The sequence below is a fragment of the Pteronotus mesoamericanus genome, unplaced genomic scaffold, assembly GCF_021234165.1.
Source record: "Pteronotus mesoamericanus isolate MK-2021 breed Mesoamerican mustached bat unplaced genomic scaffold, CSHL_Meso_final scaffold_705, whole genome shotgun sequence".
In the NCBI taxonomy this organism is placed as follows: Eukaryota; Metazoa; Chordata; class Mammalia; order Chiroptera; family Mormoopidae; genus Pteronotus; species Pteronotus mesoamericanus.
The window spans coordinates 4,229,562-4,254,758 of NW_026555326.1; the positions used below are offsets into that span (position 1 = coordinate 4,229,562).

Below are 25,197 nucleotides of genomic sequence, written 5' to 3' on the forward strand. Positions count from 1 at the left end.
GTACCTGTTTGGTTTGTTTTGAAACCAAAAGAACTCCCTGATAGAGCTGATTCCCAAGGAACCTTTACTCCTTCATGTGGTGTAAATGGCTCCCCGCCTTTCTCTCCAGTCCTCATTCCCACTCACCAGAGAAAACATCAGCCTTCTTCACCTATGAGACACTCAGGCAGCATCAGGTTGAAAACACAGCAGCCACAAAGGAGAGCTTAGAAGATGGGTACCCATTTGGGGGAGGCTTGCGTTCACATTCTGCCCTTCAGGGGCCTGGAACAAGAAAAACTTCTCTAAAAGAAAAAGTTGCTCCTGACACCCCTCTTCCATCACCACAGGACAGATGTTTTCAGGGACTGCATTTCTCAGATGTCCTCCATTCCCCTGGTGAATTTGCCTTTCCAATGTGACAGAAGAGTGAATGCCAACATATGTAACTTGTCATCTATCCTGCTCACCTGGAATGGATGCAGAGACCAGCTCTTATAGCGAAGGAAGGGCTTACAGAGTTCAGCCCTCTCACCTGGAAACAATGAAATCTGAAGCAACGCAATTGCGCTTTAGGCAAAAAGCAGCCAGCTAGAGCTAGTCACAGGTAGGATGTGAAATGCCAAAACAAAAGCAGATTGACCAACTTGGGCCAAACCCAGCAAAAAGATCATAAAAAACTAACCGGCTCAGCCTGTTCAATGTTTTGAGGCACAAAGAAATGACGTTTTTCAGTGTAGCTGATATTCCCATTAGGCATGAGGGGGAGAAATGTGGTGGTGGTTTTCCAGGTATCACTTTGGTGGTCCCCAATGTCCAATCCCCACTTCACTTCCCGTTCAAACACTCGTGGAGCAGACATCCAAGATTTTCGGCAGACTCCAGTCCCCCAGGGAGGTGTGGCTCAGCTTCCACATCAGGAGAGCAATGGGAGGGAGGCCGGAGAGGAGCGTCTAGGCACAGTCAGCGAGGTCTCTGCCTAGGAGCCAGGAAGGAAGGGAAACAAGGCTGTTATACCCCCACCAAATGGCAAATAAAAGTAGAGCAGAATCCCTCCCCCCCAACCCCGACTCTTCCACTGCCTCTCCCCGCCCCCGCCCACATCCCCACAGGTGCACGCAGACCTGCACACACCCCTTTACTCTCAAGAGTCAGACACACTCCAGTGGCACAGTCATGGGCTCCTTTCCCAGAAAAACCGACTTCCTTGTGCCATGTTGAACCAGGCAGGCACCCTTTTCAAACTTTAAGCTACATACCCAAGATATGAGGCAGAAGCTGTAGGGAGCCCTGTGGTAAAAGGAGAGTATGTTGGCACCATCAGCCAAAAGGCCATGCCAAGAAAGTGACATTGCAGTCAGCAGCTACTTGGCTTCTGAGGAGAGTCTCTACCCTGGTAGTTAGTTCAACCCATCCTGACATCAGTCATTGGAGAAGAAATCAACTTCTTCCCATAAACTGGGATTTTACAGTTTAGCTTGTGAGAAATTCTTCCATCTAGAACAGTGTTTCTCAAATGTTAAGTGTGCATTTGGGTCACCATGGAATCCTGTGAAGATGCAGATTCTGATTCAGTAGGCCTGGGGTGGAGCCTGAGAATCTGCATGTCTAATGAGCTCCAGGTCCTTGTTAACAAAGAGTAAGGCATTAGAATGATGACACAATTCTACCTGTATTCTCCTGTCGCAGAAGAACTTAAACACTGTTTTATCCCACTGGCTATAACCTATTTAGAAACAGGCAGGTCATATTTAGAAGAAACAGCCCACTAAATTCTAAGAGATTTCCAAAGTTGGTCTTTACAGTAAATAGTGAGTTACGTGTTATTAATGGGAGTCATAGTGCAGTGTGGTCAAAGGTAAGAGGTAATTCTTGGAGAGGTGTCAAAAAGTACACAGAACTCCTACAGTTCACTTGCCTTCCATAGTGTCCTTCCCATCTTCCCCAGAAGGTGGTGCAAGAGAGCCATGCCTACACCAAGGACTCCAGCCGCAGTGGGAAACTGCCTTTGGCTTGTGTGGCTCAACCACTAAGTAGTGTGAGGCAGTTTTGAGGGTGGTGGAATGGGTGAGAACACAACCCAAAATACAAAACAAAAAACCCAGAAGCATTCTGAAAGGTTAAAGTTAATCAACAATTTTATTTTCCCATTCTGCACACACACACAAAACACATTTCAAATACAGTTATACACACCTTAGGTGGATCTGAGTGGCATATTTTGCTATAAGTGTTACCAGATTAAATCAGAATGCTGTTAAGGACTTACGTTCCTTCTTTCAACAGAGCTGTGCCCAGGAAATCAGCAAGGTAATTCTATTGCTTGGGTTTCCAATTCAGTCCATTCCCATTCAACCCAGTAGTACACAGCCCACTCCCAACCCCTCCAAAAGGGCACAGTTGATGATCGGGTCCTTTGCTTTTGTCATAGCAAAGCCATCACCACATCAGAATGAGTTGATCTTGTTACTTCAACACAATTAAAAAATGTACACAAGTAATTCAGACACAAAAACATTGAATAGATAAATATTGGTCATAGATTCTCCAGTGAAAGACTTACTGGTCATAGATTCCCCAGTGAAAGACTTACTGGGAGGAATAGTTTGCAACCTCTTAAAATCAATTTTGAATGTAAAATTACGTTTGCATGTTTCTCTATTAAATAACGAGTGCCAAACGCACGTCCGACTAAAAGCAGCGGCATTATCCAAGGGAGTGCTGCAGGCGATAGAACAAAAGCTGTGGACACAGAAGGTTCAGAAATGGGGGGTGACAGCAAAACCCTACCTGTAAGTGGGGAATGAAAGGGATAACTTCAAGCAGAATAATAATTTCAGGCTTTGAGAAGGCGTTTCCTTAGCAGAGTTTACAAAATGTCATACAAGTGATATACAACCTTCATTTTCTACAAACTGATGAAACTTAGGCTGCTACTCTAAAAGAAATGTCTATTAACTTCCTCCTGAAGAAAAAATGTGGAGTGTTTACTTCCTTTCAGTCAATCAGCATACAGACTCTACTAGAGCCAGTCAGTCAGTTAGCACATGAACCCTACAAGAGTCTGTCAGTCAGCATATAGCTACTGCTACTACATAGAGTCTTCTGGACACGAGTTTAAATTAGATTCCTAGACCTACTGCTGATGTCTGTGTCACCTCTATGAGAAGTAAAATATCAATCCTGCTAAACTTGACTAAATCGTTACACAATTTTAAAAATTAAAACACTTTAAAACACAAGTCAAAATGCATACTGGAAAACCTGGGTAAATATATAAAATTTCTTGAAAACAAACAACCTGACTTCTAAGCTTATCAAAAACAATAAAATGCGCATAAGACTATATAACCCAGAAATAGTTCTCTCAATTTTTAGACACGTTTTCCCTTGTCCTTTGACTATCCCAAGCACCCATAAGTGTCTCTGGAACTCAGATCTCCTGATCACTGAAAAACCATTTAAGATGGATTTATTTCCTAACATCTGGCATGTTTTTCAAAATGCCAGTGCAAGTGAGTTACGAAGAGGAAGAGCCAGAACTTCACGGGAAACACTCAACTGTTCAGCCTAGGAATACAAATTTCTTGGGGGGAAAAACAAAAACAAAAAAACAAAAACCAGTGACAGCCTTGGCTAGGTGGCTCAGTCGGTTGGAGAATGTCATCCACACACCAAAAAGCTGTGGGTTCAGTCTCTGGTCAGGGCACATATGGGAGGCAACCAATTGACATTTCTCTCTCACATCAATGTTCCTCTCTTTCTCTCCCTTCCTCTCTCTCTAAAATCAATAAAACATATCCTCAAGTGAGGATTTTTAAAAAAGGAGAGAATGATAAGAACACTTAACACAAAGTTTTAAAAGTTTTAAAATATTTTCCTATTCTATTTTCCAAAGGATTGTAAAATAATCCCTTTACAGAACAAAACCAAGACATTACAGATAATAAGTAACAGCTAATTCAATTCTGAGGATTAGAAGATAGAAAGAGAAGCTTTAGATTAAATCTACTTTAGATTTCCCTTTCAAGTCTGTCACAGAATTCCTCATCCAGCTCTTTGGGGGTTTTTAATTGATTTCAGAGAAAGAGAAATATCATTTTTGTTGTTCCACTTTTTTATGCATTCACTGGTTGATTTTTGTATGGGCCCTGCCTGGGGAACCAACCCACAACCTTGGCATATCAAGACGACACTCTAACCACCTGAGCTACCTGTCTAGGGCCTCATTCAGCTTTAAAGCAATAACAAATAGAAAATGAATGTCAACTATAACTAAAAATAGAAAAAAAATTGAATATAGTGATTTTCCTTTCCCAATTTTCTGTCAATTGATAAATGCTAAAGCCTTCACCAATTTCTCCCATAACAAAACTGAAGACTCAGCAAAAAAGTACTCTGGAGTCCACCCTTTCTTGTAGGATTTGTGATATAGATATAATCACAGTAATGTTGATATACTACCAATGCACAACCAAGTAAAAATGAGAGAGGAGGGCAGGGAAACAAAGACAGGACTCGTGTAAAATCTGGAGCTCCATGCCATCCTGTGTTCTCCTGGCTTCTTCCTAGAGAGGAGCTGAACCCTCTCTAGAGATCTTGCTCTAAAAATTGAAGAATGCTGACACCTTTGCTGTTCTCAAGTTGTAATTTCTTGTGTCCTATCTGAGAGTAGTAAGACCACCTCAGGCTGTTCTTCTGAGGGAAGCAAACTAGCACATGGGGTAGTGCAGAGAAGCCATCCACATGAACATCCCAGTGACCTGTGGCTAATGCTGGGGCTCATACCAAGGTAACAAAGCATTAGTTTGTTAGATACTTCTCCTCTCACTAAGTATATGTGCAGGCCAAATCCAAAGTCTTTAGATCAAAATGCTCCTTCTCATTCATTAACTCTGAATTACTTTCACAGCTCAGCAGAAGAAAAGGTGGAATGAATGCTCATTTGGGCTGCAGATACCACCAGCCAAGCAAAATAGATGAGGCAACCACCAAAAAGTGCTACACATATGTCCTAGACCACAACTCATTCTCCCAACTCTTTTAATCGCATAGCCAAGGACAAGAGAAAGGTCAGGAGAAACAATCTGTACTCCACTTTAGTGCCTGCACTTACAAGGTATTGCTCTTGTGCAAATGCTCACTTACTATAAATTATATGCCCTGTTTCTAAATTAACTTGTTTTGGGGCAAGCACCTTTCCTTCTACTTCTATGTACTCCTCCACGCCTACTCCCACCCAGCCCAAAGCCTCACAAATTGAGACACTGGGTACACTTATGCAAATGCTAAACAGGAAGCGCACACTGATGTAATTTCAAGCAGAATCTGGGCAAGCAGCCTTGGGAAACTCACTGTGATGTCCTATTCAAGATACAAGAATCAAGGACTCAAGGTCACCAGTCAGCTGCCTGTGATGATAACCTTTCTCATCCTACAGGTTTATCTCAGTACTTTCTCCAGGGTGCTTCAAATTCCCAGCTATTATAAAGGACACTTATTTACATCGTGATTTGTTCCACACCACCCTGCAATGTAAAGGGTTAAAGAGGGGACTAGAACCTAGAATAACCCTCAAAAACACAGCAGCCTGCTTTTGAGGGGGTCATTTCATTTAATATTGCGATCTGCTAAACATCTAACTTCATGGGGGATTCAGAATTCCGAGGTTGCTGCTGTGTCCAAGGAACTACTATCCCAGTATTTGTCACCCAATTTCATAGAATGGAGTTTGAACCTGCTGCATGAATCAGGATCGACAGGGAAGACGTGTAAACACACGCGTGTGCAGATCCCAACCCCAGAGATTCTGAGTGAATGTTAAGCCCCAAGCAGACCCAGGCATGTGCACATTTCAAAAGTTCTAAAGGGGGTTCTAACGAATACTCCCAGATAAGAACAGTAACAAAAGGTCTTCTATTACCGAAAACACCCTTGGCAAATAACTAACTTGTTCTCACTGGTTACTTCTAAAAGACAAATTAATAACTTTAAGATGGAGTCATTTCTCTCCTTTTTTTTCCCCAATTTTTTAATATAAAAAATTGAAATTAAAGATTTCATGAGAACTCTAGACTTGCTTCTCAGAAAAATGCCCACGTATTCATATGTTTTGCATACAAATTTTGGGGGAGAAGCATGCTATCATGAGTCACCAAGGGGCTAAGAATCCCTTCTGTAAACATTTCCTGTTTAGCCCTATGAGAAAATAAAATGACAGACGTGAATAGGGAAACACGAGCAGTGAAGAGCTACACCCCACAGGGTCCCAAGACTCCTCCAGAGTTTCCAACTTAAAAAGGAGTTTTGAAAATTACTGGAAAATAATAAGCAGCTCCAGTGAACTCTACTGCCTTTTGACTTGAGCAAGTGAAACGTCAGTAGTGACTCCTGCATCAGCGGGGACTGTCCTTCTAAATGGCCCCAGAGGCCACTGGCCTGCAGCGGGTGGCAAAGAAGCTGGGAGCCACTGGAGAAAAAATATGACCTGCTCTAAAAGAGCCCTGCAGCAGCTAGAGACCACCGCACTCCTAAACTTGACTCCACAGCCGCCAAAAGACCTGTGCCTGGATCTTGAAGTGAAAAATACAAACCAAGGTGTTTCCTACATTCTCAGAGCCAGCTTTCCCCCGGGCATCAATCCCTTAGGACTACTTCTCGTGAAAGAGGCGAGAACTCTCACCCTGTATCCACTTACTGGCTCCAGAGCATCTCAGTATTTGTGAGTGTTGTATAGCCTAGGCTGACCCTTGCAGGACCTAGCTTGAGAGAAAGGGACAAGGGAAAAGAAAGGCTTCCCCCGCCCACACCATGCGGACCCGCTGTTGAGAGAAATCAATGGAGCCTGGACTTCTCTCTCGCCAACCTCCCCTTCCCTCCTAGGCAGACACCACAGTGACAACGGCATGCAGCACACCAGACAATCCAATGCGGAGATGAGGGAGGGGAGGAAAGCAGGCAGGTAAGAACTGTGAGTAAGGCACACCTCAAAGGGGCAAAAGTGATGGGAAAATGGGCTTCTGTGTCCCCCTCCACCCCACCCCCATGGCACCCCCATAACAACTTTAGTGACTTTAGGCGCCACGGGCTGAGGAGAACCAAGTGTACTGGCCATGCTCAGCCTCAGCCCCAGGCATGCTAATCACCCCAGAGGTCATCATCCCTTTTCCTCCTCCTCCAGGCCACCCCGAGTGAGGACCTGCTCTAAAACACACAGCTCGTCAACTTGCCCATAAATGGGGAGCCGCTTCACACTGCAGAAGAGATGGGTTGGGTCTAAAAACACCCAGCCTCACGCGCCGTGTTAAGAGTCATGGCGGGGTGCTGGGGGTGGGGGTTGGAAGCCAAATGGCCCCCCGGTGATTAGTGACGAGGGCAGGAGGCCACGACCGGAGGGAAACACGCAGTCACACCACCGGAATGCTGACTTGGGTCTTCGGCTGGTCGGCCCCTTCTTGCATGTCCAGGGCGCGGAGAGGACTGAGGGGCTTGAGGGGCCGGCTCCCAACACTGTAATTTCTCGGACGCCTTATTGTATTCGAACTGGACAGAGGTGTAAAGCTGTTCCTTCTCATCCTTACAGGGGTTTGGTTCTTGGGCAAGTTGTTCTGATTGGAAACGGAGGGACACCACACAAATGAAAGCCAAGACAAAAGCTCACTCATAAAGGTTAAATAATGCTTATAACCACGACAGCTCCCTCTACGGCTTTTCCTCTGGGACAGTGTCTCTCACAAGATGTGGGCCATGGCCTGGCCCCCTAGTCCCAGGAAGCTAAAGGGTTGTAGAGGGAGAAGCTCCCCGAGCATGATACTCCAAAGCAGTAAAGAGGGACAAAGAAGGGAAGGGACTTATTGAAGAACAAACAGATTAACAGGACGGACCTAGGAACACACCTAAACCTCTTCGCCCCACTCTACAGGTTCTTCTAGATCCTGCTTTCTAAAAGGAGCCCTTTGGGGGGGGGGGGGATTTGCAATTCATTCCAGCCAAACACTTTACATATTTAACTGTATTTCTAGGAGTTTTCAAGGTCAAGACTCATGAGAGAGGTACTAATCCTAAAAAATAATAATTTCAACATCTCTTTCTTTTGAAAGGAAGCAGACTACACAGGATATGAGTTCTGGATTTGTTTTTCTTTTGTATATAAAAGAAACCCCAGTGTCTTGATGCCAAATGTTCAAAGACTCAGGAGCCTGCATGTTCCCCTGCAGGAAAATACTTACAGTTGGCTTGTCCCGGTGAGTGTTCACAGCTTCCACGTTGAGTTTAATGGTTTCCACTTTGCACCCTGGGAAAACAGGAGCAAGAAAGGAGACCATTGGGAAAAAAGCTCAAAGAAAAATTCCTTAGTTTCAATATGGGAAAGCATACCATGAAAAAATGCATACTTTCCCCGGTACATACATTCATTTAAAAATGGAAGGCACTGACGGAACTTTCCTGGTATACAGGGGTGATGAAGCTGAACTTCTACACAAACTTCCGAGAAAACTCAAAAATGCTGGCCTTCCTCAGCCCCCACCTCCTGCCCAGCTCCTAAACTCATAGTTACCGTAGGCCACAGGAGTAAGTCTGAAGATGGTGTGGAGAGGGCACCTCAAGTATGGCAGCTCATCTGAAAGCAGAAAGACCAGATGAGGGAAGACTCTTAGCATGGAGTAAGGTCACGCTAGTGGAAGGAAGAACGTAAGGAGCTCATGAGTTTCCTTTACCTTGGTCTAGAATTACGCATCTCTTCCCCTAACCCCCAGATAAGTATCAAGATGGCCACCAAAGAAGCCACCCAAGCTACTGAGTGGCTAAGGAAGGAAGGAAGTCCATCTTAGATCCTTCCATACAGGCAAAACGGGAGTAAGTGCTGCAGCCACGGCCCCACAGAAGGGAAGATTGTGGCACACATGGGTATGCCAAAGGCCAGCTGGCAGGCTTCCTACAAGGTCAGGTAGGTCAGGAAGGGAAACGTCAGAGAAGCCGGCAGCACTTCCTTTGGGCTCTACCCAGGAACTGTCCTACCCTGAATCCAAAGGATGAAGATGCTTCTAAGATACCACCCTCTTTGCAGCCAAAGTAACAAGCTGGATAAGTCCAATCCCTTCTCTGATGCTTCCAGGAGTGGCAGCTCAGTGCTGCCCTTTAGGCAAGCAGGACCGGAGCTCCAGCAGCAGCCACCCTCCAGCAGGGGCTTTTGTACCAAGAGTCAATTCGGCCAATAGCTGGCCCAGTGGCTGCTGTGAATCCCACATTGCTGCCTGAAGAATGTACTTCAGTTTGAGTGAAAAAGGGAGAGGTCCAGTTGCCAGGGATCCTGGTGCCACCCCAGGTCCAGTCCCCTCCCACAAATGTGTCCCCCAGCCTCTCCCTCAATGGTACCTGCGCCCTTATCCAAGAAGTAGGCCAGGAGACAGCGCATGACCGCCTGGTGGGAGATGACGAGGACGTTGCCCTGGCGCTCCAGCTCCATGATGACAGGCTCCAGCCGTTGCACCAGGTCCTGGTACGACTGTTGGGGGAAGTGGGGCAGGCTGGCAGGAGACCGGATGCAAGCTGGCAGCCAAGTCAGTGGCTGCATCCAGAATAACGAGGCCGCTGCTCCTCCTTCCCAGGCTGGCTTTCCTCCTGGAGGTTCAGCAGCTTCAGGTCGCCTGCTAACTCCCCCAGCCCTGGTATCTCTTAAGAATATTCAGACCTTTCATGAGCAACATTTAGACTTAAAAAACTAAAAGTCAAGAGGAGAAGATCTGAATTCAGCATGTGTGTGTTTCCCCCCGCCCCCCGCCAAAAATTAGGCAGAGTATAAGGCAACAAGGGGCTCCGAGGGGTTTCCTGGACCTTTGCCGTACTGTTTATTTACCTTTGCCTCACACATCCCTAAACTATGAAGCCACTTAGACCAGGAAATAGCCCAAAACACTGATGATGATAAGGAAATCATTCACAGCCCATATATTTACTTGGTACCCATAGCTGGGGTTGGGATTGAGGAGGTGGAATGAAAAAAAGGAAGTAAAAAAGATCATTACAGATGATGTATTATAGAATTGTACACCTCAAACCTATACAATTCTATTAACCAATGTTGCCCCAATAAAAAAAATAAAAGTAAATAAATAAAAATAAAAATAAAAAAGTCACACCAAAGATCTAACAACTGAAACCACAGAAATATAAGAGATTACTTTAAAATATTACAAACAACCGTATGCCAACATATTGGATAATCTGTAACAAATATTTAAAAATAAAAATAAATACAATAAAAGATCATGTTGATTCTACAATATACTCAACACAGTATATCTTGTCACTCTTTTCCCTAGAGATCTTAACAAATTCAGACTGCTTAAGCTGAATTAGAGACAGTATGACCCAAAGGTAGGAGAAGCTAAATGATGAGTTAAGTACACTTTCTAGATCTCCAAAATCATATTTCCCCCAAATTAACACTAAACTCCCAGCACAGGACTACCCCACATGAAGGGAATCTCACCTCCCCACCAGGATATCGATATAGATATTTCTCTTGATCTCGAAGTGCAAACTCATCTGGGTACTGCTTCTCAATCTCTGCATAGGTCATCTCCTCGCACACGCCCTGCAAGGAGCCACACTGGCTTATAGAGGTAAACTGACCCACACAGCCCCACCCAAATAAAGAAGACAACACTGAAGAACACTAGTTTCTTACGACGTGCCAGGCACCGTGTCGGGTCCTTTCATGTCCTGCAACTGACTGGCCAGGGTGTGTGGGACTGGCAGGGTAAGGGCCACTGCAGAGAGGAGGGGGCTTCTCTAGCGCAAGCTGCCACTTTCTCCTACTACTGTGGGGAATTTAAAGGTCAAGAAAAGTCAGCAGGATAAAGAGAACAGGAAGCAGGGAAGGAGGGGGAAACTGAAGGGACTGGAGAATTCTTGTAGAAAGCATAAAAGGGTACAGAGGAAGAAAAGGAAATGCCTACTTTTGTGCTCAAGGACAGAGAAAGCCAAGAAAAAATTTGAAAAGGACTTTTTCAGAATAGCTGACCAAATGACCTAAGCAGAAATTAAAGAAATGAGTGTTGTTAGCTATTCGTTTTTCCCAGGAAGAAAACACACCAAGGAACCAAATGGAGCTCCACTCTCCCGGGGTGCCCCAAAATTGGCTTGGGTCCCATTTTTGGCACAGGTGCTCAAGCAGACGGGAAGCCCTAATTACGGGTGCAAATGTTCCTACTTCCTCCCAAACCAGCCATAGTGTCAGCTTCCTCAACATTTCTACTTGGTGGCTCTAGGTTTTCGATGAAACTGCCCACATCGTGGCCCCTGAGAGCTCCTGACTGAATAGGAGACTGTGCTGGCCATCAAAGCTCCCCACTCACAGCATCAATCTCATTCAGAATCTTCCACTGCTCATAGGTCACCCCCAGGGACTCAGCAGTCTGGATAGTCCTCTTCAACTGGCTCGTCCACACTTTGAGATCTGCTATCTCCTGTTCCTCCAGAAACTTCCTGAGAGCTTGGGCAAACTGAGATTTGAAATAAAAAAGTTAAAAGAGGAAAATGCACACACACCCAACTGTTAATTCAGCCTACAAGGGCCAATGTGTATGACCACCGTCAAAATCTGAAAGATGCTACAGGTGATTATCCCAAGCTGGAAACCAGCTTCAACTAGAGCACCCTGTACTCTGCTGAGCACACAAGTTGTACCCAATAAAAATCTGATAGCTGAACTACCACAGCAGAAATGGTTCCAAGTTATCCACACTTCCATACAGAGCTAGAATCAGTGATCATGAAAGCATGTTTAGCAATTGCTTGACCATCTGAACCACATCCTCATCCTAAGCCCCGATGGAATTTAGGAAGAACTCCAACACCGCCTGCTAACTACTCACCTGTTTTCCCCGCACTGATAGGCCAGAGTCACCCCCAATCTTCCCCAAGAGATTGAACTCGCTCTCTCCGTGCCGGCAAAGGTAAATGGTGCGAGGTTGCACATGGATGTTCATGAGGTAGTAGACTATCTTGCTCTGGATGTAGTCCTGGACTCTGTTCACTAAAAATCGCTGGCCCACATTTATCACCTTGATGAAAGAAAGATCCCTGGGACAGGGCGGGGGAAAAAATCCCCTGGGTATGAAAATCTGAGGCAAACAGTAGCAGGGAGAAGGCTTTCATAGTTACTCTCAGGCTCACAGCAGCTCTTCCTCCTCTCCTGTCATAGCCCCACCCACATTTAAGGAGCAGAGTGGTAAGAGCTGGGGTACTCCTCAGAACCAAGATGAAAGAAGTCTCCCAGACTTCTGGTCCATCCCTCAGTGCCTCCACTATACCATGCAATGTAACAAGTGTGATAAACAGAAGTCAGGCCTCCCCTCAGGCGCTGTACTACAACGACCTGAAGGTTTTGCTAACCCTGAAACTGGGTGAGAAGCACAACCCCCACCTGAGGCGGTGGAGACCTGGCCAGAGTGCAGCAGCAGCAGCGGTGAAGGGTGGGCAGGAGGAGGCAGAGCCATGGAGATCTCGCCGCATTCCCGGCATCTACCTAAACCATGCCCCTCTGCAAGGTACTTCTGTGGACTGTTTGCTTTGTGGCCATCATAGAATTTACCTCATTATAAAAATAACAAGTGCTTATTCAAAAAAATTCCAAAAGAAAAAAAAGGGGGGAAAATGATGTAAATAAAAAATCATCTATAAGCCTACCACCAGAGCCTACCATCTATAAACACACACTCAGACACACACAACATTCTTCCAGAATGTTTTTCTGGGCACGACTTTGGGGGTAACTAAAGAATATACTATTATGCCATACTGAGGGCAGTGGTTTTCAACCTCCGTATAAAGAATACCTCCAAATATTAACATTCTGGGCAACCCCTTGAAGGAACTAAAAGACTCAAAGCAGACCACTGAGTGAATAAACAGAGGGTTACGTACACTTGTCTCTCATTAGCTTGGTTGCAGGGCTGTATTTATATTGGAATAGAGCTGGTAACTGCTCCAACTGCTTGCCTTTTCAAAGGCCACGTTCTCAGCTTTCCATGCACACACGTCTCCTTCAAATTCAGCTTCACATTTTGCTAGGGCTCCTACACCTCACACACATCGAGTTAACCTATATTGTATACCACTTTGCTGACAGACTCTGACACAGTAACGGCAGCGAGCATTGACCAGACATTTCCCTAAGCTAAGCATGTTGCTGAGGACTTTCCATGATTTACTTATATACATATTATGTTTTATAGTTGCATGATATATATAACAAATAATATATATACTGCATGTAAATACACATGTACATGTTTTATAGTATATATGTATTATGTTATATATATATATAATTAAATTTACTATATAATTAAAATGTATCAAAAATTTTCCAAGGGGAGCCCTATAATACCCTAGTTCAAAACTTATGATCTAGAGCACTGCTTCTCACCCAAGGGCGATTTTACTCCCCAGGGACACTTGGCAATGTTCAGAAACATTTTTGTTTTGTCACAGGTTGAAAGCGTTACTGGTATCTAGTGAGCAGTGAGGCCAGGATGCTGCTAAACATCCTACAACGCACAAGACAACCCCCTACTACAAAGAATTATCCAGTTCAAAATGTCAATAATGTTGAAGTTGAGAAATCTTGCTCTAGAGGACAGAAAAAAAGATTGATGATTAAAAAAAAAACAAAACAGCACTTCAGTGTGCAAATATAAGAAGCCACAAATCCATACTTTGTTTCTCTGGAGTGATATAAACTTTATGGGGCTAGAACGTCAGAAGGAAGTTTGGAGACAGAGAGAAAAAGGCTTTTTTCTCAAATGAGATCCCAATTTATGCCCTTCAAACTATGGCCTTAACCCTTACTTGTCATAGTTGTCTGGGTCAAGGGGTCGATAGGTGACTTTGTAGCACTCAATTCTCTTTAGGAAGTCTTCCATCACATTCTCCCTGTCCCTTTCAGGGTAATCGGGGCTTGACACCTTCACTTCCTGGAATCACAGAAGGGCAGTACCTAGTCAGAGGTCTGCCTTCAATAGCCCTCCTACAAAGAGCCACTGCCAAATAAAGAACAGGAAGTCCACAGAAGTGGCGTTTCATTGCCGCGCTGGCAATCCCCATTCATTGAGCACCACCCCCACAGAGTCCTATGATCCTGGCAACCACGAAGGGAAAGACAACTGGGGAGTCATGTGCCAGTCCTTGGCTGAAGGACAGAGGCCATGATGCAGCCGAAGCTGCTACTGAGTCCCAATCCCTTCTTTTATCTTCCTGGGAAGACAGAATGTGCTTCAGTTTCTCCCCACAACCATTTAGAATAGGGCGCCTGACTTGTTGCGTCCCTGACTTGGACCAGATACCTCTTCTTAGAACTTTAGATCATCCCAAGTTCCCATATCGCTGGGAGAGCACCACCACGATGCCATGCCTGGGCATCCACTCGGCAGAGCACAACCCATCAGATAGGCACTGGTTTATGCCGTGACCACATAGGGCATGAGGCACTCAGTGTGCATAGAGCACTAACCTGAATATTAGACAACGGGTGGGCAGATGGCATTCCTAGAAGGCGGCCCTGACAGATAATGAAGAGTCTGGTCTATTCTAAGAATACACCTAGGTCCCAGCATCTAGCTAATACCCAGAACACGGGGTCAGAAACCCTACAGTCCCACTTGTAGTCTCCATTCAACAGCTAAAACAGCTAATTCTTACTTTATTCCTCAGAGCCTCAGTCCCTGCTCCCAAGAGTATGGAAGTACAACATGGTGCTCTGGCAGATCAAACAGATCAGTCAGTGATATGAAACGTGTATTTCTCTCTTTCATTACCCAGCTGACTCTCCCTCTTCCCCCACTCCACCCTGCCTCCACACATACAAGGCACAAAGGATAAAGAGGTAGCAGTATGCAGGAGTGTCACCCACCAGGATGTTGGCAGCAATGACATCAGGATCATCACAGACAGATTCTACAAAGAACACCTGGCCAGGAAGAGAGGGCAGTAATAAATGAGTCAAAAATGGCCAGGCTGTACATTAAGAGCACACGCTTATACTTGCCCCACCCAAGCCACTGCATTGCAGAGGATTTTTTCTCCCCATGAAAGTGTCTTCAAGGCCTCTTCATTTAAAAATAACTCTTACCACATCCCCAGGGCCTCAGACATACAGGCTAAGGGTATGAGAAAGTACCTGCAAGAAAACACTCAAGAATTGGGGGCATTGCCCCAAGAGGATAGAATCAGATACCCAGTCTTGTCCTCACTCATCAGTCAAACAGATCCACATGTTCCTTCTAACTCCCACCTCCACTTATCCCTCTTCCTCCAGCATGAAGTCAGACCCTACCTTGAAAGAATTCTCCTTGGCAAAGTTCAAAATCATGTCCCTCCTCTCCCTGGTTGTATTGGTGGCATCAAAAACCTGAGAAGAGAGCCCACAAGGTAGATGAATGGGGCAGGGGAAATGGAATCCCACCAAGATGGACCCAAGGTGAGGCTATGCAGCTTTGAAACGGTGGAGAACAAGAGGTAGACGTAAGAGGCACGTAAGGCTTACCGCAATCTGCCCACTCTCCTCAGTGAGGTAAGTCTTAACGTCTTCCAGTGCCACGACAGCACACTGTCTGCCATGGGAACAGAGGAAATCAGCAAGAGGAGTGCAGCGAGGCGAAGCTCAGGCACAGCCAGAGACCTGAGCAGTTCGCTTCCTGCTTGGTTTTCTCACTGGTCAAAAATTTCCCTAACAAGACCCTTCAACTTCCCCACTGAAATTTTTATATCTGCCTTTATCTTTTCCTTTCCCCTGTGCCATGCATACATCTTCTGCCTCTGAAGGCATGTATCTACGAGCATACATGTACCTACCTGAGCCCCGTCCTTCTACCCACCCAAGCCCAAAGCTGACCTGCCAGGAAAATGACTTCCACTAAAATCTCTACAGGATATTTACTAAAAGGAAAACTAAGCCCCATCACACCCACTCTTGTGATGGCCAAGGAGACTCACTTGCGGATCTTCATAGCCTCTTCATTGTCATGCCGGAAGAAGTCATAAGACTTATATGATTTGACTGCTTCACGCCGATAAACCCCAAGATTAAACACTGCAGAAGACACCAACACCCTCAGCAGTGAAACAACACAATGACTCCACCAAAGGAAACATCTTGATCTAATGTCAAAGTGGCCAAGGAGATGAAAAATGCACCAAGGTATGTTGGGAACAATACCAGATAAAGAGTTAAGTTACACTCAAGTTCAGACTTTATGAGATCTTGGGCAAGTTTTAGGCTGACTCAGTTTCAATTTCCTCAGCCAATTCTGCGATTTCACAGAGGTACTGCTAGGATCAAACAAGATGATATATATGTAAATATAAATGTATATTTACATATTGAAAATGAAAAGTGTATACTATCAAAGGCATTTCCTCAAAACTGGGCCAGAAGGAAAAAAGTCTGTGAACAAGGAATAAATTCAGCAAATCAGAAAGCAACCACTATTTCTGCCAGGAGCACCCTGTAACCTTGATGCCAAGAAGAACAAATCCCCCAGATGCCTGTGAGGTGGACGAACGGATCATTCCCCTTTGCAAAGAATGAATGAGCTGCACCTACCTTTGGTGGGCACCCCGATCCAGTTGAGGTAGCGTGTGAGTTTCTTGGACACATAGGTTTTGCCCCGGGCTGGCAAGCCAATCATAACGATGAGAGTCGGGGAGTTGGTCATGTAGGATGCCCATGCTGGAGTGAAATGGAACAGAATAGAACTAAATGACTAGGGGCCAAGTAAGGTTCATGCACTGAGCTCAGTTACTATCAACTTCATAGTTAAAATATTAGTTAATCCTCATAAACCTCAGTGAGGCAAGGGTCCAGATAGCCTGGGAAGGCAAACTGAAGAGTTATCAGGAAAACCCTCCTGAAAGAGTTAAAGGACCATACAGACTTTCATAAAGTCCCCAAAAGAAGAGATGTTTTGTCCACACGTCCAAGATCTTCACAGAGGTATCCAAGGGGGAAAGAGTTAGAAGGGCAGTAACCATGGCACCTTGCTTAACGCAAGAATATCTGTTTCTAGAGACCCTACCAGTGCAGAACTGAGCGGACTGCTATGCTAGGTCCTGCAGAGTGTCTGGCTGAGGATCTCACTTATCCCTTCAGAGCCAAGGGCAACAATTAGCTTGCCCACCACAAAAAGAGCCTGCCTTCACGTTGTTTTGGCCTTGCACTCAGGACATGGGCTTAAGTCAGAATTTCTAAACCACAGTAAGATTTAGACTACTGTGGAAAAGCCTCCTTGACAGATTCTGACTAGACCTCAGGAAATTTCAGTAAAGCTAAGCCCACAAGGGCATCACGGCCAGCCTGCCTCAGTGGCCCTTATGAAAGCAAGACAATTTAGAAGCAGGAAAGGTCATTGGTCCACCCTTCCTTAGGAAACCTATTTTAGGAATATTCATTTATAGACAGGTCTTACTGGACAGGCAGGGTGAATTAGATGCTCAGAGCCAGTCAGGTGACTTGCCTTTGGACACACAGTAAGACATGGGAAGGGCTGGCATGAGACCAGATCTGGTGCTTCCTCAGTGGCTTTTCTTCATAAAAAGACCCTGTCATTTGTCATCAGCTTGCTCACTGGGCCTGGCTCTTCTCTGCCCATCCTGCTACAGAGGAGTCATGGGTAAGGGCCCCACACTGCTGCCAGCCACTCTCCTAGGCCAAGACCTAAATGAGGTCATCTGGGAGGCTCAGGCTCTGCTGGCTCCTCTGCGCACACTGACAACGGCTGCTGCGGGGGTTGGGGGAGGGGAACCACCTTCGCTTCCCAGCACTGCCTTCCAGAGAGTGCCCTGCAAGTTGTTGCTGCTGCTCTATCCTGGGACAGGGTGGCCCTATAAGGCTAAAAAACAATTCCGTAAAGTAGGGGTACTTGGATAGAAAAGTCATCTTTTATCTTTTGGGAAAAGAATGTGAAAATATCTCAATGGAGAAGTGAGCAGAAGGGCCTGGGTAAAGAACAAACCTCAGAAGGAAGAGAGTTTCCTAAGAACGTTTGGCAAGAAGTACTCAGAAGCCAAAGCGTGGCCCAGGTGGTGAGGGAGGGGTAGACTCCGGGTCCCAGGCTTGGCTTTTGTTCTTTACCCATTATGCACTAGAAAATGCCTGGCCTGACCACCAGAAGTGATTTTCACCTCTGTCCAAATCTGCAGCACAAAGGCAAGCGAACTCACCGTGCAGCCTGACTAAAGTTAATCCCTGACCTTGTCAGGCCAATCTATGATCTATCTACCTGGGATCAGCTGCCTCAGGTTTTAGTAGTTAAATCCTCTTGAGTCTTCACTTTCTCCAGCTCAGTGCCTCTCTCTTCTTCTCAACCCCCCCAATCCGGCTCATTACCTGCACTTCTAGGCCTGCCTTGTCCACACCTTCCAGCCCATTAGGCGATTTCCCAAAGGTTCTGATACCCTGAAAATGCACTAATACTTGGGAGGTAACCAGCTGCTCCATGTTTACCAAACTGGACAGAGGGGGCTCAGAACAGAAGAAAATACAAGTCGCTCAGGCCTCCCACAGTGCCCCCCAGCACCACACCTCCCTCTTCTGCCCACCAGCCTGGCACGCCCACACCGGTTGCCAACCAGGATCTCTCATTTTCCGGAGTACCGCTCTAAATTACACTTCCTGTCTCAAATTGCCACATTAGCGGAACTAGGAGCATACTGTCCTGCCTATTAAAAAATAAAACCGCCACCACCACCTTCATTTCAATAGTAGATGCTTCATGCTGATTAATTTCAGAGACAATGTAACACACCCCCTTGGCATACAATGCAAAATTTTTCAATCCTGAAATTCTCTTCTATCTTGTTTACACAAAGTTTAACTCGCTCTCTCAATCTTAGACTCCTTTTCCCTTCATGAACGCACTCAGAGTAAATGAGGGCTTGATGACTTCCCCGCTATAGACAGAAAAACCCAAGATCAGAGAAGTGAAGAGCTTGGCCCACGATAGAAAGTCAAGGTCAAGACTGGGGCTCTGACCAGACTCCTGGTGTTGGGACAGTCCTTTCAGTCCCAGCCACCAGCCCCTGTCAGCAGCTGACAGAGGGGTTCTTATGGTTAGCACAGCTATGCTCTCTGATCCGTTCCTGAAGAATGATCCAGAAGACCGAGGCTTCCCAGCCTTTTCATAACCAAGGTCTTCTTCCACGATTTGTCCTAAGTAGGCCTAATGTTTTTGTGAATATGCTGTCTATTAAATTGTGTTTCATTAGTACTATCTTATTTGTATTCATCGATAGTGGGCAGTCCTAAAACTGCCCACTATTTCCTGCTGTTGGACTCATAGGTATGAATATCCAAGTTCTGCAGCAAAACACTAAGAAAGTTAAAGTTTTCATTAATCAGTGCAGCTATAATTAATAACACATAAGTTCATCAAGTACTTTGAAATATTAAAATCAGTTGACAATGTAGAACTTTGTAGGACAGTATATTAATAATGCTGATCAACATTTTAAATGTATTTCTATTTTCTTTTATTATTTCTGTAGAAAAGTTGCTAGTACACACATGCAACAATGTATGTGCAGTATTGTTTGCGATGGTAGAAAACTGGAAACGGAAATGTCCATCAGGGGAGACTGACATATCCATCCAATGCAATACTGTGCAGAATGAAGTAAATCTGGATTTACTGACATGAAAAAAAAAGTGTCCAAGATATAGTAAGTTTTAAAAGGGGGAAGAATGGCAGCAGAACCAAGTATGTACAGTGTGAGCTTTTTTCATTAATAGGATGTACCCGAATAAGATGCTGTAAAGAATCGGACTTTACAGGGACAGGAGAAATTGTGAGGGATTTTTTTCACTTTTCACTTTCTTTCTGTATTGTTTGGCTAGTTCAGGAACACGTATTGCCTTTGCAACTAGGGGAAGGTACACATTGGGACTTGTCTGTTCCAGACCTACCAAAATACTAAAGAATAAAGGAAACAAAGAAAGAAAGGCACGTGGACCTCTCCCCCACAACACACACATCCCTGCCTGCATAGACCCCTAGAGCAGTCATCCGAGCCCCTAAAAGATACCTCGGCCGTCACCACTCCCCTTCACCCCCACCCCTGGAGCAGCTGAGGTTCCAGTGAGGTTCCTGTGGAGGTTTTGGCTCCCTAAAGTAATTCCTCAATCCTCCAGCTCACTCACTCCGTAGGATCGAGGCCAGCCAGCACAGGTGTAATTAGCAGCATGGGAATAGTAGCTGAGCTATTAATAACGCAACTCCTGGGTGTGAACGCTGAGCAGCCAAGGTACAGGCAAATAACAGAAAAAGGAAGTGAACTAACACAAATTCTCATAACCATATTTCTCCTTTGACTGTGGCTCTAACAGTCTCACAGTCCAACCGGAAGGGGAGAGAAATGGGGCAAAGAAGAACAGTGGCTTTAGGACAAACCAAATTGTTTCCAGTGAGGCAGTGCAGAGTGGAGCTGGAAAAGGAGAATCAGAGCCCAGACTAGGAATTAGAGTCCAGAAGGTTAGAGACCTGGAATTACTGCTTCCGGGGCTAATCAAAAGCCCTCAAGGCAGAAAAACTGCAGAAGAGTCAAAACAAGTAAGAGATTTCTTTGGAAACAAAAGCAGAGCTAGGACTGACACCAGGCGTTGTGCAGAGTCAGAGACTCCCACAATTATCAACTCCCCCCAACACACACACACACCAGCTCTCTGCTCCCTTTTGAATCAAGTGCACCTGTCTTTGAGATGTACATCTGTGCCCCCAAAACTGGGTTACAATATTGTCAAACAAGAGGAGAAAACATTATTTACTGAAAATATAATTCCTCACAGGGTTCTTGTAAACAGTGAGCTCTCAGCACAGCATTTAGCCCACAATTCAATTTATATATAATGCTTCAAAACTAAATACAACATGCAAAGAGTCACCAGTGACAATAATGCAGCTATAGCTATGTGCCCAACACCCTTCTAAGTGCTTTCCTATATTCACTCATTTAATTTTCACATCACTCTGAGGGGAGGTACTATGAGTATCCCAATTTTATAAAGGAGTAAACTGAGGGATGAAGAAGATAACCAACTTGTTCAAGGGTACACGGCTAGAAAGGATTAAATCCCAGATTAAACGCAAGCAGTCTGACTCCAGCGGCTTCACTCAAACATCACACTACATTAGTTATGTCCTGTTGGGTATTTGCCCTCAGTAACTAGCTTCCTGCCCTAGCAGAGAAAGGAGAGAGCCTAATCGTAGAGGTATGCCAACCCCATATTCACATCCAAACAGCCTGCTTCTGCTACTGCCCAAATCCCAGCAAGCCTCCTTGGTGCCAGGTGGAGAGAGATTATCGCCATTAATCATGAGACTGACAAGGGCATGGCATCAAGGTCGAGACTCTGGAGAAAGCTTTGAACATGAGATGATTCCAGATCTCGTGCTGCTTGGCTATTTCCACCTGCTGATATATATAACCACTGAAGTGAGAAGAACTGACTGACAGGGTTCCAAAGGAAAATGCAATCTGGGAGAAGAGGGAAAGCTTGGCATTCTTTTAGCTTTCCCAAGACATCTGGGGCTCAGTGGCCTGGGACCTTCTGGAACCGGGCTATGCACTGTTGAGGTTTCTAATGATGCTTAAGAATGCAGATGCTTCATCTCTCAGCAATCCCACCTGCCATCTCTGTCTAAAGAATCGGCATTAAAATACCCATGTAAAACCTGTCCCCAGAGGGATGAACTAGCGGGGAAGATAGTTTGCAAAGTTCAAAGGCTAAATCTGCGAGAAAGTAAGTGCCCAAAACACGGTGAAAAGTCAAATGTCAGGGCTGATTCCACTGAGGGATGTCGAAATGAGCTATGGCTCCTATCTGCAGCTTCTACAGTGAGCAGTACCCTCACAAAATGCAGCCCAAGAAACAAAGGTCCTGCATGTTGCCACTCTGCCTTACTAACAGTGTTGTACTAATAATGCTTGCCCTAACTTTTAACATCAAGTGTGCAGATACCCCAGGAGACAGAGACTGCATTAAAAGAAAGCAGTAAGAATATGCTGGGCTACACCAGCTGTCTAGCCCCAAAGAGGAGCATTTCACTGAGTCTAGTTGTTTCTAACAGAACTTCCCCTTGCAGACTCCATTTTAAATTCCCATATCAAAGAATTATTTCCCACTCCCACCAAGCAGCAAAGTCTCGGATTACAACTATATTCCCAAGATAAAATTCTGGGAGAGAGCAACCCGTCCTTTCTGCCAGAACTTACAACATTTCTTCTCTGATATTCGAAGATTTGAGGTTTTTGTTTCATAGCTGCTGTTCTGTCCTGAGGAAGATACATTATTCCCAGACATGGCAGCTCTTCGGGAGATGTCTGCAACGGACAAAAGGACTGTAAGAATGGGAAGAAAGAAGGCACCCTTCAAGACACTCAGTGAAGAAGATCAGTGTGGTATAAGTGAAAATACCTTGGCCAAGAGTCAAGACCAGCCCTCTTTCTCCCAGTTAATAGCTACATACCCTAGGATAAGTCATGAACGCTGAGCCCTCTGTTTGCTCATCTACATACAAATGCAGCACTAGAACCTTGCATTTATAATGCTGATTGAAGAGTGACATTCACATAAATTACTTCCTTCAATCCTTCCAACACTCCTGTAGCAAGGCTATCACTATTACTTCTTCCCATTTTACAGACTGAAAAACTGAGGTCAATCCATTCAGTGGCTCTGGCTCATCCGAGTTCCTTCCTGACCTCAAATTCTAGTTTAAGAATCTGGGGAGAGCAATGACAGCAGTTGGGGTGTGGGGTGGGTTCTGAACAGATAAAGTTCATGATCACAAAGAAGTGGCAGTCCGAAGCTAGGATTCAGTCCTGAAAAAAATGAGAAAGTGGGAAAATATCAAACTTGTTTCCTGAAGTAACTGTAACTGGACACCCCATTTGTAGCACGTCACCACTTCCCCTCAGGTGTTCTTACTCTCAAGCCTCGCTCCGCACATTCTCTCCATCTACCCGTTACAAAGTCTATAGAGAAGGAACACTGGGACACAAAGAGGTGGTAAATGACTTCCTCAAGGTCACCTGCAGAATAAGGGTCAAGTCCTGACTCGAACTGTGGCGGGAGAGCCCCGAGCTCACTTCCCGAGCCCAGACAAGGAACTCCTGAGGAAGAAGGGTCCTAGTGCTTTAAGGATGTTGCACTGTTCTTCCACTGACCGCTCAAGTCCTCCAACCCAAACACCAGCTGCGATTCCAAGTCCCTGAACGTCCGCACTCCGGGTTAGGTCTGGGGGCCGGCACTTTCCCGAAACAGCAAGACATCACCGTCTCGCACTTCACCCGGGTGCGCGCAGGCCCCCCGCTCCTCCTGCCCACCCCCAGGATCTTCCAAGCGCTGTACAGCTGTCGCTCACCCTATGATCCCTAAAATCCCTCCCGGCAGTGGCCCCGGCACTTCCCGCGTCACGCGGCAGAGATGAGCCCACAGATTGTGGCCTGGGGCCCGGTACACCAGTCGCTAGCAATTCAAGTGGCCCAGCCTGGCTCCACCCACCTCCACGTTGGTCCTCACCTGGAGAGAATCATCGACCAATCCAGGGCCCGCACACTTCAGGAGGCGGGGCTCAAATAGGAATCGCTGACGCGAGCTCCTGGAGGAGAGAACTGAGAAGATAGCCAGTTCCCAAGTTTCCCAGCACCGTGGAGGTTGGTTGCGTCGTTGCTTGGCAACTAATTGGGCTGGGGGCGGGGTTCATTAAACGTATTACTTTTTTTCATACTCTCGCGAGAGCGCACTAAAACGTCTGGAGAGGGTGTAGCCTTCTATGACGAAGAAACGTTGCGCAGCTTAACCCTTTCCTCTATGAATCTCAGTTCCCTCGTTAGATTGATAAATTGGAACGTAACCTTTAGAAGGTTCTTTGCTAATCTACCGCAATACTTGAGCTGATTACACCTTAGGGTGTTTGCATATACTTCCCCTAGGTCAGACACTGTAACTCAAGAAAACCAACTAATCGCCGAACCGCGAGCTTCCCTGGACCCACCTACGTACTCCAGTGGACTCCTAACCACCTTTATTCACCCTCCTACCTCCTACGCTATACGTTCTGTTATGATCATATTGAAGAACCAAAGACGAAGACGCTCCAGCAGGAGAAGGGGTCATGAAAGATGTGAAAAGATACAAAGCTTACATAAAACTTATGCAGGGGTAGAGGCTTTTACAGTGGAGGTGAGTTTACACATTTCAAGTGAACTTTTCAGTTGCCCCACGTCCATTTGATGCTTGATTCTGTTGATAAACCCCCTTTACGCAGGTTTGGGCTTGCTGCTCTATCAGAATGGAAAAAAAACAATGAGTATGGATTTCTAGGAAGAGAGGTAAATTCAGAGATGTCTTTATTCCTCTACCTGAGGATTAAATTTATCCTTCAAACCAGCTCTAACAGTATCTCTTCTTTAAAGCCTATTACAACTCTCAGTATATTATAGTGGCCCTCTGTGCCTATACAACTTTCTTTATCCATACAGCAAGTATTTATTGAGCATTTATTTGCTAGGCACAGTCCTTGGTTCTAGGGACACAAGATTGAAAAGGGTCACGTAATCTAGCATTATGTTGCTGTGAAATTCAGTGGTTATGTGTCCTTTACACCCCATCCTCTCCCGATTACAGTGATAACTTGTTATAATGAAGGCAGAAATGGAATCATCTTCATATTTGTATACTCAGAGCCTGAACTGGAATGTGGATGACACACATTAGTCCTCTTTGGTCCTTCTTACACCACCGCCACCACTTCCCTGAAAGTATCAATTGCCCTAGGGCCTAGGGCAATGGCGCAGTATGAGGCTGACCTCATACAGCTCTTTCTGATGTGACAAATGGACATTTTCAAGTTACAGTCTCTTGGAAGTGGAAAGGCCAGTCATCCCTTAAACCTCAATGAGTCAATGTTTGTTGCAGCCATGAGTCTACTCACGAGTACCTGGTTGTTTTGGGCAGGTCCTTTGACTCACTGACCATTCTTGGCATTCGTTTGCGTCCTGAACTATGATTCTGTTTCTCCCGGGGTGGTTTAGAAGCCCCAACTTAATAATTTCCGACCTTAGTACGTGCAAGATTACATTCCAATGTACTGGATTCAGCAACTCCTTCCCCGCCCCCTTTCCTTGAGCATATATGCTGCCGACGCGGAGGGCACC

General features: G+C 45.5%; 1 protein-coding gene across 5 annotated transcripts; it reads right to left on the reverse strand.

Annotated features, from left to right (window-relative positions):
• Positions 1 to 536: 536 nt before the first annotated feature.
• PFKFB2 (6-phosphofructo-2-kinase/fructose-2,6-biphosphatase 2) lies at positions 537 to 23,666 on the reverse strand. 5 transcript variants are annotated; one of them, XM_054563238.1, is made up of 15 exons: positions 23,403 to 23,519; positions 22,252 to 22,359; positions 16,589 to 16,714; positions 15,979 to 16,075; positions 15,530 to 15,596; positions 15,320 to 15,394; positions 14,897 to 14,953; positions 13,837 to 13,961; positions 11,859 to 12,066; positions 11,340 to 11,486; positions 10,472 to 10,576; positions 9,355 to 9,484; positions 8,537 to 8,599; positions 8,208 to 8,272; positions 537 to 958 (listed from the first exon to the last, which is right to left on the reverse strand). In XM_054563238.1, exons 2-15 carry the CDS (start codon positions 22,337 to 22,339, stop codon positions 896 to 898), a joined length of 1,416 nt encoding a protein of 471 aa, XP_054419213.1. In that variant the 5' UTR covers positions 22,340 to 22,359; positions 23,403 to 23,519; the 3' UTR covers positions 537 to 895. The 5 variants fall into 5 exon arrangements, with proteins under 5 accessions (XP_054419213.1, XP_054419209.1, XP_054419211.1 ...); XM_054563234.1 differs by lacking the exons at positions 537 to 958; positions 23,403 to 23,519 and adding exons at positions 2,129 to 7,586; positions 23,561 to 23,666; XM_054563236.1 differs by lacking the exons at positions 537 to 958; positions 23,403 to 23,519 and adding exons at positions 2,129 to 7,586; positions 23,543 to 23,552.
• Positions 23,667 to 25,197: the final 1,531 nt, after the last annotated feature.